The 16,829-nt window shown below is 45.6% G+C and overlaps 1 protein-coding gene across 1 annotated transcript in view; it reads left to right on the top strand.

Annotated features, from left to right (window-relative positions):
- LOC115077772 (vomeronasal type-2 receptor 26-like) overlaps positions 1 to 16,829 on the top strand; it is a 146,115-nt gene that overhangs the window by 31,927 nt on the left and 97,359 nt on the right. The window contains exon 3 of the mRNA XM_029580057.1: positions 456 to 722. Within this exon, the coding sequence (XP_029435917.1) occupies positions 456 to 722 (267 nt within the window). The remainder of the gene's footprint in view (positions 1 to 455; positions 723 to 16,829) is intronic.

Here is a 16,829-nt window from a genome sequence, read left to right as displayed (position 1 = left end):
CTTACTGCCCTTAATCACTAAGCCTGATACTTTTTGATGCAACTCCAACATTGCTCTCTCCTTTCATGGCAATGGTTAAGGGAAATTGGATTCAAACAACATCTGATGACACTGACTTTTAGAGTCTGGTAAACTGATATGCATGGGGGTATCCTGCCCTTTTCTGCCATCATTTCTAAGTTTCTGTGCTTCATGATAATTTTGGTAATGTACCTCCATATATCTTTTACAAAAAAGGTAAAATAGCCTGAAGAGGTCATCGGGCAAGTAGAGGAACAACGTCATTGAATCACTGAAGGATGAAAGCATGTTTCTGATGTCATAAAAAACAAAAAAGTAATAAAGCTGTAGTCATAATGAAGGGACAGGGCTAATTATTTATAAATATGTATCATGGGATTTAATATGTAGACTCACCTTATCAAAGCTAATGATGATTTTTTTTTTCTCAACAGATCAGCTATGCCTCAGAGAATCTTTTAATGAGTGATCCTGTTAAGTTTCCTTATTTCTACCGGACCGTCCCCAATGAGCTGCACCTCTGCGAGGGAATATTAAAGTTACTGAAGCATTTTGACTGGACCTGGGTTGGCATCATTGCATCTGATGATGAAAGCAGCATGAGGGCTATCACTATCCTGAAAGAAGGGATTGAGCAGAACAGTGGCTGTATTGAATTCACAGAAATTTTCAGTCACAGCAATGAACTGTCAGCAGAGAAAGTACATAAAATTAATGAGACCATATATACATCATCGACTAATGTGATCATATACTATTGTAATGGAGAAATTGCATATAATCTATTACAAAGAATAAACATATTGCAGGTACCTGGCAAGGTCTTGATCACAACACATAAATCGGACTTTGTTTCAGGCATATACGATAATTATTTAAATCATAAGATAAAGAACAACACCTTGGCATTTACAACAGTAGAGAAGAACATTCCAAGCTTTTCAAAATTTGTCCAGGAGGTGAACCCTACCCGGCTTCCAGCATATAATAAGATTTTTTGGTTAAGCCTGTGTAACTATCTTTGCAATAAGAACATCAAACGAACATGTCACAGAGATGAACGACAGATCTTCATGAAACACTGCACTGCCAAATTCTTTGGGAGCAGCTACAGTGTATACAATGCTGTCTATGCCCTGGCACATGCACTGCATGCCATGATCAGATCTGGCTCTGGAAGCTCCATATGGCATGGAAAAAGTAAACATTTTGAGGATTATTTGCCATGGAAGGTAATAACAATAAGTTGTGTTTAGAAGAAAAGAAGGGATATATAATGGCACAAGGAGGAAGGAAATCGTTAAAGGGAGAAGGTGTCAAGGAATCTTTAAGCTCACAAAATGCTGCTCAGCCTGGGATAATTTGTCAGAAGTGAAGCAGATGATGTTGTGAAGGGAGTAATGGAAGGGACTTTTTTTCTGGCCATATTTAAGAGTGAATGTGCCTGTTTATGAGAAAAGGGAGGTAAATGAATTAAAGTACTCAGTAGGGAAGAAAAATAAAGGACCGTAGGTTTTGAGGGGGAGAACACACCATGGAGCTCCACCATCTAAATCAAAAATAAATCTGTCCTTGAAGCCATATATTTTGAGACTCAAAATCGCCGTCCGATGCCAATACTCAAAATGGCACCGATCGCCATCATAGTGAGGGCAAAGGCGATCGGCGCCATTTTGAGTATTGGGATCGGACGGCCGGCATGAAAGGAGGTCGCTCCCGGACCCCCGCTGGACTTTTGGCAAGTCTTGGGGGGGTCAGGAGGCCCCCCCAAGCTGGCCAAAAGTCCCTGAGGGTCCAACAGGGGTCCCGGAGCGACCTACCGTCCGACACCAGGACTCAAAATGGCGCCAATAGCCTTTGCCCATACTATGTCACAGGGGCTACCGGTGCCATTGGTCAGCCCCTGTCACATGGTAGGAGCACAAGATGGCGCCGATGGCCATGTGACAGGGGCTGACCAATGGCACCGGTAGCCCCTGTGACAAAGGCTATCTGCGCCATGATGAAACTAGTACCGAGGGTGTGAGTGAGTTCCCGGACCCCAGCGCTGGACCACCAGGGAGTTTTGGTAAGTCTGGGGGGGGGGGTCAGGAGGGTGGGGGGTTTAAATTTTTATTTAGGCCGAATAAACAGAAATCTGTTTAATACGTGGGGAGTCGCGATGCATTTCGCCTCCCCACGTATTTAACAGATAGCAAAAAATAAGTTGCGGATTACAAATACGTGGAAAACGGATGCACACCTCTAGAGTGGGGAAGTGGGGAAGCTGTAGTGTTGATACCTTCCCAGCCAGCCAGACTCCCAGTGGTAATAGGTAAATCCACCTTACTCACCAAGCTGTTCTTAAGTAGAGATGTGAATCGTGTCCTCGATCGTCTTAACAATCGATTTCGGCTGGGAGGGGGAGGGAATCGTATTGTTGCTGTTTGGGTGTGTAAAGTATCGTAAAAATCATTAAAATCATGAGCCGGCACACTAAAACCCCCTAAAACCCACCCCCGACCCTTTAAATTAAATCCCCCACCCTCCCGAACCCCCCTCCCAAATGCCTTAAATTACCTGGGGGTCCGTAGCGGCACACTAAAACACGGCACACTAAAACCCCCTAAAACCCACCCCGACCCTTTAAATTAAATCCCCCACCCTCCCGAACGCGTATGGCCGGCGCCATTTTCCGTACGGAAAACGATTCGCGGCAGGAGATCGCTCCCGGACCCCCGCTGGACCCCCAGGAACTTTTGGCCAGCTTGGGGGGGCCTCCTGACCCCCAAAAGACTTGCCAAAAGTCCAGCGGGGGTCCGGAATGACCTCCTGCGTCGAATCGTTTTGGTCTATGGCCGCCGCCATTTTGCGGTGGCCATTTTGCAAAATGGTGCCGGCTGAAGACTACACGATTTAGTGTGCCGGTTTTCCTGCTCTCCCCCTTCCCCCGATTTAGCTACGGACCGCCGCTACGGAGGTAATTTAAGGCTACGGAGGTAATTTAAGCTACGGACCGCCGCTACGGACCCCCAGGTAATTTAAGGCATTTGGGGGGGGGGGGTTCGGGAGGGTGGGGGATTTAATTTAAAGGGTCGGGGTGGGTTTTAGGGGGTTTTAGTGTGCCGTGTTTTAGTGTGCCGCTGGACCCCCAGGTAATTTAAGGCATTTGGGGGGGGGGGTTCGGGAGGGTGGGGGATTTAATTTAAAGGGTCGGGGGTGGGTTTTAGGGTGTTTTAGTGTGCCGGTTTTCCTGCCCTCCCCCTTCCCCCGATTTACGATTTTTTGACGATAAATCGGGGGAATTGGTATTGTATCGTGGCCCTAACGATTTTTGATGATTTAAAATATATCGGACGATATTTTAAATCGTCAAAAAACGATTCACATCCCTATTCTTAAGTGCAAGCCGACAGAGAGTTCTCTGCTTCTGCAATGGCTCCTGGGCCCTTATTACTGGGTCTGAATCAGGCTGTGCCAAGGATTTTTGGAGCTGAGCTGGATCTCTTTCTTCATTTTATGTGGTGAGGGGATACTGCATCTCTTATTTATTTATTTATTTATCATGGTTTTCTATACCAGTGTATGGACTAGGGATGTGAATTGTTTTTCAACGATTAAAATTATCGTCCGATAATGTTTATATCGTCTTAAATCGTTATAGAACACGATACAATAGAAATTCTAACGATTTATCGTTAAAAATCGTTAAATCGTGTTAGTGCGCACTAACTCGAGTTAGTGCGCACTAACTCCCCGTTAGTGCGCACTAACTCGATTTAGTGCGCACTAACTGAAAATGATACAAATAAACACTTTCCAGGTCACTGAAGGTCAGTTAGGAATGAATATGTGTTCCTATTGGCTGGCTGCCCTCTTATCTATTGATGTTACCAAGGTTACCACTGAGGTGATGGTTGGGGGGATGGGAAATGGAACTGGAAACTAACGAACACCAACAGAAAATGAAACAAAGTGTTCACACTTCCCAGGTCAGTAAAGGTCACTTAGGAATGAATATGTATGTATGTATTCCTATTGGCTGGCTGTGCTCTTATCTATTGATGTTACCAATATGGTTGGGGGGATGTGAAATGGAAACAGTTGGAAGCTTGACAAAAAAAGTAATGTAATGATCAGCACTCACGCGACTAGAACTTGTTTGTTTATTATTTTTGTTAGCAGGCACCTGAAATGCTAGTGCATGTTGAATTTGCCAATCACTGTGCATTTTAGAAAGGTGGTCCTGGCTGGAACTGTACACAGTTCAAATATATGTAATTGATTGTTGGTAAGTGTATTTTTTAAGTAGCCACACTGGCACCAGTATGTTTACTTTTCCTCCTACTTAACTCACTAGCTCAGCTTTGTAAGAAGGGCTTCTCTGCTTGTGTGTTGTTTTTGTTTGGTGTGAGGAGAGCAGAAACATCAGATCTTTATTCAATCTACTACAGTCATCTCTTACAGTGCCCTATCCCTATTAATACCAGGAGTGTTGTGATCTTCCTGCACACAGTGCCCTAACCCTGATACCAGTCTGAGACAGCTCCCTCCCTGCATTACTAGTGAGAGGCTGGCTTCACAGACAGGGAGGAGCTGCCTGACCCTCACTCCTGACTTCCCCCATGTCCCAGCTAGTGAATGGTGTGTGGGTGGGGGGGGGGGGGGGGGGGGAGGATGGTGAAGTCTGAGACAGCTCCCTCCCTGCATTACTAGTGAGAGGCTGGCTTCACAGACAGGGGGGAGCTGCCTGACCCTCACTCCTGACTTCCCCCATGTCCCAGCTAGTGAATGGTGTGTGGGTGAGGGGGGGGGGGGAGGATGGTGAAGTCTGAGACAGCTCCCTCCCTGCATTACTAGTGAGAGGCTGGCTTCGCAGACAGGGGGGAGCTGCCTGACCCTCACTCCTGACTTCCCCCATGTCCCAGCTAGTGAATGGTGTGTGGGTGAGGGGGGGGGGGGAGGATGGTGAAGTCTGAGACAGCTCCCTCCCTGCATTACTAGTGAGAGGCTGGCTTCGCAGACAGGGGGGAGCTGCCTGACCCTCACTCCTGACTTCCCCCATGTCCCAGCTAGTGAATGGTGTGTGGGTGAGGGGGGGGGGAGGATGGTGAAGTCTGAGACAGCTCCCTCCCTGCATTACTAGTGAGAGGCTGGCTTCACAGACAGGGGGGAGCTGCCTGACCCTCACTCCTCCGGGGTATTGTGATCTTCCTGCACACAGTGCCCTATCCCTGATACCAGGGGTGTTGTGATCTTCCTGCATCCAGCGCCCTATCCCTATTAATACCAGGAGTGTTGTGATCTTCCTGCATGCAGTGCCCTATCCCTATTAATACCAGGAGTGTTGTGATCTTCCTGCATGCAGTGCCCTATCCCTGATACCGGGATGTGTGCAAGAAGATCACAACACCCCCGGTATCAGGAATAGGGCACTGTGTGCAGGAAGATCACAACACCCCCAGTATCAGGAATAGGGCACTGTGTGCAGGAAGATCACAACACCCCTGGTATTAGGGATAGGGCACTGTGTGCAGGAAGATCACAACACTCCTGGTATTAATAGGGATAGGGCACTGTGTGCAGGAAGATCACAATACCCCTGGTATCAGGGTTAGGGCACAAGTTCTAGTCACATTGACTGATCACATTACTTGTTTTGTCAAGCTACCAACTGTTTCCATTTCCCATCCCCCATATACTGTCAGTAGGAAACTTGGTAACATGAATAAATAAGAGGGCAGCCAATAGGAATACATATTCATTCCTAAACTGACCTTAACTGACCTGAAAAGTGTCAAATTGTATCATTTTCAGTTAGTGCGCACTAACTCCCAGTTAGTGCGCACTAATCGGAAAAAAACGATTTTTAACGATTTTTTAACTAAAAAATCGTGCCTAAGACGATTTTCTTGCCCTGCCACACGATTTCTATCGTTAAGACGATATGGAAAACGATTCACATCCCTAGTATGGACTTAATCTTCACATCGGTTTACAATCTTAAAACGACACAATACATCATAACAGAGTAGTAAAAATAAAAATGTTACATACAGTATATGTTAGGAGTCGTGGACCCTTCAGCAGGCCAGTGGAAGAAGAATGGAAAATCTCCACAATAGAAGAGTGGATGGGAGGTGGAAGATGCCGGGAGACCAGTGGTTGGTTTCACCCTTGGAAGCCCGAGGCACCCCTGGGAGCAGCCTGTGAGAACCCGATCTGCTGGGACTTAGGCAAAGTCTCCCGGGGACGAGTCCAGACGTCACAGTGAAGAAGGTGCAGGTCGGTGATCCGAAGATCAGGCTGGAGGCAGACAGAGAATGACCAGAAGACAAACTGGATCAGAAGCAGGAAGACTGACCAATGGGTCAGGATTAGAGGCTGGAACCGTAACGGAAGCAGGCTCAGGATCAAGGCTAGAGCAGGAACGGAACTGCAACTAGATACTCACATTGGAGTGAACCTCATTGCAAGGCGATCTTCTGGAGCAGGGCCTGGGTTTAAATACCCTGCTGGCGTCTGACATCACTCCGGGGGCTGGCCGAGGTTTCCCGTGCCTGCAGCTTTAAAAGCTTCCTCTTCGTGCGCGTGCGTACTGGATGAGCAGGGCCAGGCCGGAGAACTCGATGGTGTCTCCCTCGTGGAGATACCGCGGCGGGGAAAGGCCTGTGCAGGCCCAGAATGGCGCCGGAGGGACCGGCTGAACGTCAGGGCCAGCAGCAGAGGTAAGAGCGGATTGCAACAGTACCCCCCTCTTACGCCCCCTCCTCGGAGGACCGGGCTTCCCAGGATGATCCAGGTGGAACTGATGAAGAAGTGGTTTGTCCAGGATGTTACGAGCAGGTTCCCAGGTATTGTCTTCAGGACCACATCCCTCCCAAGAGAGAAGATACTTCCATCTTCGGTGATAGAATTGGACATCTTATACTTCTCAAACCAGATAGACCATCTCAGCCATAGACGGTATCTCCAAGGGATCAGGTGGAATGCGATGAAACTTGGTTTGAGGAGGGAAATGTGGAATATATTATGAATTCTCAGAGTAGACGGCAACCGTAGCCGGTAAGATACTGCACCCACTCTCTCTGCTACTCTGAAGGGTCCGAAGTACTTAGGTGCCAGGCATCTGGAAGGTAGATGAAGATGAATATTTTTGGTGCTCAACCAAACCTTGTCTCTTGGCAGGAAGACTGGAGCTGGATGACCATGATGATTGGCAAATTTCTTTGCTATTGCTGCTGTGTGCTGAAGCTTCTTTTGAATTATGTTCCAGAGAACATGAAGCTGCTGGGCAGTTATTTGAGCCACTGGAGATGGGACTGTTACCGGCAGTGGCAAAGGTATCTTGGGTTGTCTTCCATTTACCAGCAGGAATGGGGACTTCCCCGTGGAAGAGTGTGTATGGTTGTTGTACGAGAACTCAGCCCATAGTAATAGGGACACCCAATTATTCTGACTCTAGTGGCAAAGGTTCACAGGAAAGCCTTCAATGTACGATTGGTGTGCTCCACTTGTCCGTTGCTTTGTGGGTGAAATACTGGTGTGAGGTCCAACTGAACCCCAAATTTTTTGCACAACGCCCTCCAGTATCTTCCAGTGAATTGTGGACCTCTATCTGACACAATATGCAAAGGCAGACCGTGAACCCGAAAGATGTGCTGCATGAACAGTAGGGCCAACTCTGGAGCTGAGGGCAATTTGGGTATGGGAACAAAGTGGGCCATTTTAGAGAAACGGTCCACGGTAACCCAAATAACCGTCTTCCCTTCAGAGGAGGGCAGGTCCACTATGAAGTCTGTGGAAAGATGTTTCCATGGCTCCACAGGGATTGGCAGGGGCTGGAGAAGGCCCCATGGGTGACCTGGAATAGGATTCTGCTTTGCACAAGTGGGACAGGAACTGACATACAGATTGACATCTTGCCTCATGTGAGGCCACAAATAGTACTGAGTCAAGAGTTCTAGAGTTTTAGTTCTCCCAGCATGTCCAGCAGTGAGGGAATCATGGGCCCAAGTTAGAACCTTCTTCCGAAGCTGAAGTGGCACTATGGTCCTGTCTCCCGGGTTGATGGTGGTGCTTGCCACATTAACTCTTGCAGGGTCAAGGATATAGTGGGGTGGTTTATCCTCCTCCTCCAGTTCTGTGATACGAGATAAGGCATCTGCTCGTACATTTTTGGTCGCTGGTCGATAGCGTAACGAGAAGTTAAAGTGACTGAAGAAGAGGGACCAACGGGCTTGTCTAGGATTCAAGCGCTGGGCCCGGCATAAGAACCCCAGATTTTTGTGGTCAGTATATACTACAATAGGATGTTGAGCCCCTTCCAACCACTGTCTCTATTCCTCAAACGCCAGTTTGATGGGCAGTAGTTCCTTGGCCCCGATCCCGTAGTTTTTCTCTGCCGCCGAAAACCTGCGGGAAAATTAAGAGCATGGAAGTACTTTCCCTTTACTGGAGAATTGGCTGAGAAAGGTGCCTACAGTGAGATCGAATGCATCCACTTCTACAATGAATGTTGCAGAGGATCTGGGTAGTGTAAACATGTATCTACTAGAAAGGCCTCCTTCAAGCCTTCGAATGCCCGGCATGCTTCCAGGGACAAGTTCTTGGCATCTGCCTCTTTTCTTGTAAGGGCTGTGAGGGGGTCCACCTTTCGGGAGTAATGTGGGATAAATTGCCTGTAGAAGTTAGCGAATCCCAGAAAACGTTGAAGGGCTTTTATTCCCATAGGATGGGGCCATTCTCGAATGGCGGATACTTTATCTGGGTCCATCTGGAATCCTGTAGCTGAGACGATATACCCTAAGAAGGGAAGCGATTCTTGCTTGAAGAGGCATTTTTCCAATTTTGCAAACAGACGATTCTCCCTTAGAATTTGTAGCACTTGTCTCACATGTTGACGATGGACGTTTAGGTCTTTGGAGTAAATCAACACATCATCGAGGAAGACAATGATGGAAGAGTGTAGCATCTCTCGCAGTACTTCATTCATTAAGTGTTGAAAGACTGTAGGGGCATTGCACAACCCAAAGGGTATCACCAGGTACTCATAATGTCCATCTCAGGTATTGAAAGCAGTCTTCCATTCATCCCCAGGATGGTTGCGTACCAAATTGTAGGCTCCATGAAGGTCGAGCTTGGTGAATACCTTAGCCCCCTGTAAACGATCAAGAAGTTCTGGAATCAGGGGTAGCGGATAGAGATCTCACTGGGTGATGGCGTTTAATCCTCTATAATCAATGCAGGGGCAAAGAGATCTGTTCTTCTTCCCTACAAAGAAGAACTTGGCCCCAGCTGGAGACTTGGACAGTCGAATGAATCCACGAGCAAGGTTCTCGGAGATGTATTTTGACATGGCTTGTGTCTCAGGAAGGGAGAGTGGATAAACCCACCCCCTAGCAGGGGGTGGTCAGGAGGCCCCCCAAGCTGGCCAAAAGTTCCTTTTGGGTGCAACGAGGGTCCCCCGGAGCGATCGCGTGGGGAATCTCGTGACGCCGCGTCACTCCGACGTGACGCGGAGTCACGTGATTCCCCGCGCGATCGTCACGTGCTCCTCGCAAAGGAGTTCAGAAATGGCGTCCTGACTCCCTGCTGTACCACCAGGGAGTTTTGGTAAGTCTTGGGGGGGGGGGGATTAAAGAGGGTGAGGGGTTTAAATTTTTATTTGCACGTATGGACATAGACTCAACTTATGGAATTCTCCATATGTCCATATTGACCGCAAATGGGACCCCCTTTCGACTTATGGACTTATGAACATAAACTTTTGCTCTGCACATCCCTAGTAGATACGGTCTCCAGAACTGAACACAGTACTCCAGGTGAGGCCTCACCAAGGACCTGTACAAGGGGATAATCACTTCCCTTTTCTTACTCGATATTCCTCTTTCTATGCAGCCCATCATTCTTCTGGCTTTTGCTATCGCCTTGTCGCATTGTTTCGCAGACTTCATATCATTAAACACTATCACCCCAAGGTCTCTCTCCTGCTCCGTGCACATCAGCCTTTCTCCCCCCATCGAATACAGTTCATTCGGATTTCCACTCCCCATATGCATGACTCTGCACTTCTTGGCATTGAATCTCAGCTGCCATATCTTCGACCACTCTTCCAGCTTCCTTAAATCCTGTCTCATTCTCTCCACTCCTTCCGGCGTGTCTACTCTGTTGCAGATCTTAGTGTCATCCGCAAAAAGACAAACCTTACCTCCTATCCCGTCCGCAATGTCGCTCACAAATATATTGAACAGGACCGGTCCCAAAACCGATCCTTGTGGTACACCACTTAAAACCTCCCTCTCTTCAGAGAGAGCTCCATTTACCATCACACATTGTCTTCTGTCCGTCAACCAGTTTGCAATCCAGGTCACCACCTCGGCACTCACTCCTAAGCTTCTCATTTTATTCACCAGTCTCCTGTGCGGGACCATATCAAAAGCTTTGCTGAAATCCAAGTAGATGACATCGAGCGCTCTTCCTCGATCCAATTCCTTGGCTACCCAGTCAAAAAAGTCAATCAGATTTGTCTGACAGGATCTTCCCCTGGTGAATCCATGCTGCCTCTGGTCCAGCAATTCTCCTGACTGTAGATAGTTCACTATTTTCTCTTTCAACAGTGACTCCATTACTTTTCCCACCACCGAAGTGAGGCTAACCGGTTTGTAGTTACCAGCCTCCTCTCTGTTTCCACTCTTGTGAAGCGGAACCACCACAGCTCTTCTCCAATCACTTGGCACCACTCCCGTTTCTAGGGATCTATTGAACAGGTCACACAGCGGACCCGCCAGCACATCTCTGAGCTCCCTCAGTATCCTGGGATGAACCTCATCAGGTCCCATGGCTTGTCTACTTTCAGTTTCCCCAGCTCATCCCATTCATTTTCTTCTGTAAATGGAGTTACATCTACTCCACTCCCCTCCAGTATCTTGTTAACTAGGGACGGTCCTTCTCCAGGGTCCTCCTTAGTGAACACAGAACAGAAGTATTCGTTTAATATTTCTGCTATTTCTTCGTCTCTCTCCACACATTGATCCTTTCCACCTTTCAATTTCACTATACTACTTTGAACTTTTCTCTTTTCATTGATGTATCTGAAAAATGTTTTGTCACCTCTCTTTACTTCCTTGGCAATCCTCTCTTCTGCTTGACTTTTTGCTCTCTTGATTAATTTCTTTGTCTCCCTCAGTTCTACCAGATATTCTTCTTTGTGCTCCTCTCTTTGGGATCTTTTGTATTTCTTGAACGCCGTTCTTTTAGCCTTTATTTTGTCAGCCACCTCCTTTGAGAACCAGATAGGTTTCATTTTTCTTTTGCTTTTCTTTACTTTTCTAACATATAGATTAGTTGACTTTGCAATTGCTCCTTTTAGATTGGTCCACTGTTGATCCACATCTCCCACATTCTCCCAGCCTTTTAGTTCTTCCTTCAGGTACTTTCCCATTTCATCAAAGTTTGTGTTTTTGAACTGCAGAACTTGCCTTTGTGCAAGGGAAAGGATTAGTGCCTCTGATGGCAGTCATCCATCACAGTGAGCTTTTTCCTTTGGTTTCTGATCTGGAATTTCTGTATGCATTGGGCTTTTTTCTCTCTTTTCAGATAACATTTCAATTTTTTCCTCAAGAACTTCTTCAGTATTTAATACAGAGAAGGCATTTTGTACTTTTTGCACTTGATACAGTTTGTGTCTCCAGATCACAGGTCTAATTCTTCCCGAGCCCACTGTAATACTGTTTTTTAAGCTTCTCAATGCCTTGTGTGAGTGGGGGGGGGGGGGGGGGGTAGAGTTGAGGGCTGCACAGCTGTCAATAATGGGTGTCTGTGGGTCACCGGTCTTATCCTACCTGAGCCCACAGTAAATCTCTTTTTCCTTGACTTTAGGTTATTCAGTGGTAATGGGAAATTAATTTCTGAATAATGTACCGTGGCTGAGACTTTCTTTATTGAAGCTAATTTAGCTTTACCTTCAGCCAGCTCCTTTTCCAAGGTAAAGAGTGGTGAACAAATGGGGCAAGCCTTAAGTTTCCATATGATTACCCTCAATATAAAGGCTCCACAACAGTTGCATTGGATAGACCTCATTTTGGTAATTTGTCTAATGCATAGCAATTATGGAAATACTAATTTACCTTGTTGCCATTTATGAATTTAGGCAGGTTATATAAGAAACACAAACCTAGGGGTGGGTGGGTAGAGGGGTAGGGTGGGAGGGTGTCAAACAGGTAAAGCAGACTAACAGCACTCCCAAATTTCTATTTCAGTTGTGCTTCTTTTAACAGACAGTGCACTAGTTTTGGCAAATATAATGCCCTACTTCTAAGCACAACCAAAAATGGACTTAACTTTAGCAGAAAAGGCTCTGGCTCATGAAGATCCCAGTTCCAAAGTGATTCAGTTCCCAAAGCACATGAGACTCTAGCAATCTTTTTTTTTTTTTTTTAATTCTTTATTTATTACTTTTTCAAAATGTTTACAATAAACAAAACATTTAAGAAATCTCATAATGACTGAGTCCTTAATTAGAAACAGGAAAAAAATTTTCAACCTAACATTAAACATTACAGTTCAGTCATTATTATACTTAAGGAAATTCAAGTGAGTCTCAAGACATTTGAACGGATTATAAAAACATTAGTCAAGGAAAAATGCTTTGTCAATACTCTTCTAATCATATAGGCCGATCATTTTCCTGCTAGGAGATCCCTAAGACCTACTGGCTCTGTGAATGTATAACTATTCCCATCTAACTTAACAGTGCACTTGCATGGATATTTTAAAATAAAATATCCACCTTTATCTATTACTTCTTTCCTATAAGATAGGAATTTCTTTCTGCGTAACTGAGTCGTCTTAACTAGATCTGGAAAGATCCATACTCTTTCCCCATAGAAAGTACTTAATCGATTTCGAAAAAAGGATTTCAAAATGTTTTCCTTATCAGTTGCAAAGGCAAACTGAATTAGTAATGTTCCTCATTCTTTAATAACCAAGTCTTGTTGAGACTTTTGCAGTAAATCAGATAAGTTTATAGAACTATTTTGAACTACCTCTATTTCTAATTTTTCCTTTTCTTTTTCTTTAGCACTCTCTACAAGTTGTTCTTCTCTTAACACTTTCTTCATGATCCCCAAATAAAAAGCTTTCACAATAACTGGTAAACATTTCTCTGGTATTTTTAATATCTGCAACATATATTCCCTAAATAATTCCACTGAGTCTATTTTATTTAAAATTGGAAAGTTATTTACCCTTAAATTTAGGGATCTTATAGAGTTTTCAAGAATTTCTAATCTCTTATTTATATTTCCTTCTGCTGTAACCTGATAGCTCTGAACTTTTTCAATCTGAGAAACACGTGTAGTCAGTGTGCTAATTTCTTTATTTTGTTTCTCTAGTTCGAGGGTATTTTGTACCGGCGAATTAGTTGTTTTCAAAACTGCACCAGTTAATTTATTAATTGAGTCATCTAATTTCACTAAATAGTTCCACAAACTTTCTAACGTTATATTTACTGGTTTTTTAATTTGAGAATCCGTTTTTATTAACACTTCAATACTATCCTGTTTTTCTACCGATGATACAAAAGTCTTAGGGGTACTTGTTTCTTTTGGGGTCGGCACAGATTTTTCTAACACACTCAGATGTCCTAATTGCACAGATATATCTGTCTCCTTAGCAGAATATACGGACTCATTCACCCGCTCACTAGATCTTTGGGACTCCATCTGCAGATCCCCTGGATTTACTGAAGTGAAACCTTCCGCTCCTCCAGGGGGAGGTGGCGTATCTGGCGCCCCTGGACTTAAAGATGTTTCTAGGGCCTGGGAGGGGGCATTCCGTTCTAATGCTTCTCCTCCAACGGTCTGTCCTACAGGGGTATTTAAGTTAGAGTCTATCCATTCTGTTACAGTTCTCTGTCCGGAATCTGCCATAGTCACTCCAACTGGAGGCCTTAACTTGGCCTTCCGTTTGGTGTGTGGCATATTTATATCAAAATACTGAAAGGAAAATAACTTAACCAGGACTTATACTGAGCAGAATGGAACAATGCATATAATAAAAAGAGAATCACTTGTTGGAGGCTTTTTGAAAGAAGACACAAAACATTTAACAATCCTACCTGAGGTAAATCTTTAATCGAACAATTTCCAGGCAAACACGGCAAATACCGGCGAAGCTCGGCTAAGTCCTACGAGCTTAGCCTCGCGCCCCTTAAACGCGCGCGGCTTTAGCAGCTCGCCGGCTCTGCTGCGCGCCGCTTATGGCTTGAATTTATAGTCCGTTTCCGGGCTCAGGCCACGCCCCTCAATCAAGGAATCAGCTGGGGTAGATCTTTACCGTAGGAGCAAGCAGCGCTTACCCCCGGGTCCCTCTGCTGCAGGTAATAACGTCTCTTTTCTGCCTCAGTGAAACCAAAGCAGTCAGTTCAATCAGCTGGGGTAGATCTTTACCGTAGAAGCAAGCAGTGCTTACCCTCGGGTCCCTCTGCTGCAGGTAATAACGTCTCTTTTCTGCCTCAGTGAAACCAAAGCAATCAGTTCAATCAGCTGGGGTAGATCTTTACCATAGGAGCAAGCAGCGCTTACCCCCGGGTCCCTCTGCTGCAGGTAATAACGTCTCTTTTCTGCCTCAGTGAAACCAAAGCAGTCAGTTCAATCAAATGGGGTAGATCTTTACCATAGGAGCAAGCAGCGCTTACCCCCGGGTCCCTCTGCTGCAGGTAATAGCGTCTCCTTTCTGCCTCAGTGAAACCAAAGCAGTCAGTTTGATTTGTAGTCCATTTCCGGGCTCAGGCCATGCCCCTCAATCAAGGAGTCAGCTGGGGTAGAACTTTACCGTAGGAGCAAGCAGCGCTTACCCCCGGGTACCTCTGCTGCAGGTAATAATGTCGCTTTTCTGCCTCAGTGAAACCAAAGCAGTCAGTTCAATCAGTTGGGGTAGATCTTTACCGTAGTAGCAAGCAGTACTTACCCCCCGGTCCCTCTGCTGCAGGTAATAACGTCTCTTTTCTGCCTCAGTGAAACCAAAGCAGTCCGTTCAATCAGCTGGGGTAGATCTTTACCGTAGGAGCAAGCAGCGCTTACCACCGGGTCCCTCTGCTGCAGGTAATAGCGTCTCTTTTCTGCCTCAGTGAAACCAAAGCAGTCAGTTCAATCAGCTGGGGTAGATCTTTACCATAAGAGCAAGCAGCGCTTACCCCTGGGTCCCTCTGCTGCAGGTAATAGTGTCTCCTTTCTGCCTTGAACTAATGGCTGGAACAGGTAAAGCAGACTAACAGCACTCCCAAATTTCTATTTCAGTTGTGCTTCTTTTTAACAGACAGTGCACTAGTTTTTGCAAATATAATGCCCTACTTCTAAGCACAGATAACAACAAAAAATGGACTTAACTTTAGCAGAAAATGCTCTGGCTCATGAAGATCCCAGCTCCAAAGTGATTCAGTTCCCAAAGCACATGAGACTCTAGCAATCTTAATCCAATTACTGCCTCCCCCACAAACACTGGCTGAGGAGGAAGGGTCTGCTTTGAACTAATGGCTGGAACAGGTAAAGCAGACTAACAGCACTCCCAAATTTCTATTTCAGTTGTGCTTCTTTTTAACAGAGAGTGCACTAGTTTTGGCAAATATAATGCCCTACTTCTAAGCACAGATAACTACAAAAAATGGACTTAACTTTAGCAGAAAAGGCTCTGGCTCATGAAGATCCCAGCTCCAAAGTGATTCAGTTCCCAAAGCACATGAGACTCTAGCAATCTTAATCCAATTACTGCCTCCCCCACAAACACTGGCTGAGGAGGAAGGGTCTGCTTTGAACTAATGGCTGGAACAGGTAAAGCAGACTAACAGCACTCCCAAATTTCTATTTCAGTTGTGCTTCTTTTTAACAGACAGTGCACTAGTTTTGGCAAATATAATGCCCTACTTCTAAGCACAGATAACAAAAAATGGACTTAACTTTAGCAGAAAAGGCTCTGGCTCATGAAGATCCCAGTTCCAAAGTGATTCAGTTCCCAAAGCACATGAGACTCTAGCAATCTTAATCCAATTACTGCCTCCACCACAAACACTGGCTGAGGAGGAAGGGTCTGCTTTGAACTAATGGCTGGAACAGGTAAAGCAGACTAACAGCACTCCCAAATTTCTATTTCAGTTATAGAAACATAGAAATGACGGCAGAAGAAGACCAAACGGCCCATCCAGTCTGCCCAGCAAGCTTCACATTTTTTTCTCATACTTATCTGTTTCTCTTAGCTCTTTGGTTCTATTTCCCTTACACCCCCACCATTAATGTAGAGAGCAGTGATGGAGCTGCAACCAAGTGAAATATCAAGCTTGATTAGTTATGGGTAGTAGGGGAAGTAACCGCCGCAATAAGCAAGCTACACCCATGCTTATTTGTTTTACCCAGACTGTGTTATTCAGCCCTTATTGGTTGTTTTTCTTCTCCCCTGCCATTGAAGCAGGGAGCTATGCTGGATATGCTTGTAGTATCAGTTTTTCTTCTCCCCTGCCGTTGAAGCAGAGAGCTATGCTGGATATGCGTGAAGTATCAGTTTTTCTTCTCCCCTGCCGTTGAAGCAGGATATGCATTGAAAGTGAAGTATCAGGCTTATTTGGTTTGGGGTAGTAACCGCCGTAACAAGCCAGCTACTCCCCGCTTTGTGAGTGCAAATCCTTTTTTCTTCTCCCCTGCTGTTGAAGCAGAGAGCTATGCTGGATATGCGTGAAGTATCAGTTTTTCTTCTCCCCTGCTGTTGAAGCAGAGAGCTATGCTGGATATGCGTGAAGTATCAGTTTTTCTTCTCCCCTGCGGTTGAAGCAGGGAGCT

This window comes from Rhinatrema bivittatum, chromosome 16 (genome assembly GCF_901001135.1).
Source record: "Rhinatrema bivittatum chromosome 16, aRhiBiv1.1, whole genome shotgun sequence".
Taxonomy (NCBI): domain Eukaryota; kingdom Metazoa; phylum Chordata; class Amphibia; order Gymnophiona; family Rhinatrematidae; genus Rhinatrema; species Rhinatrema bivittatum.
The sequence above is the reverse complement of the archived record's forward strand: the minus strand, read 5'-3'. Positions and strand labels throughout refer to the sequence as shown.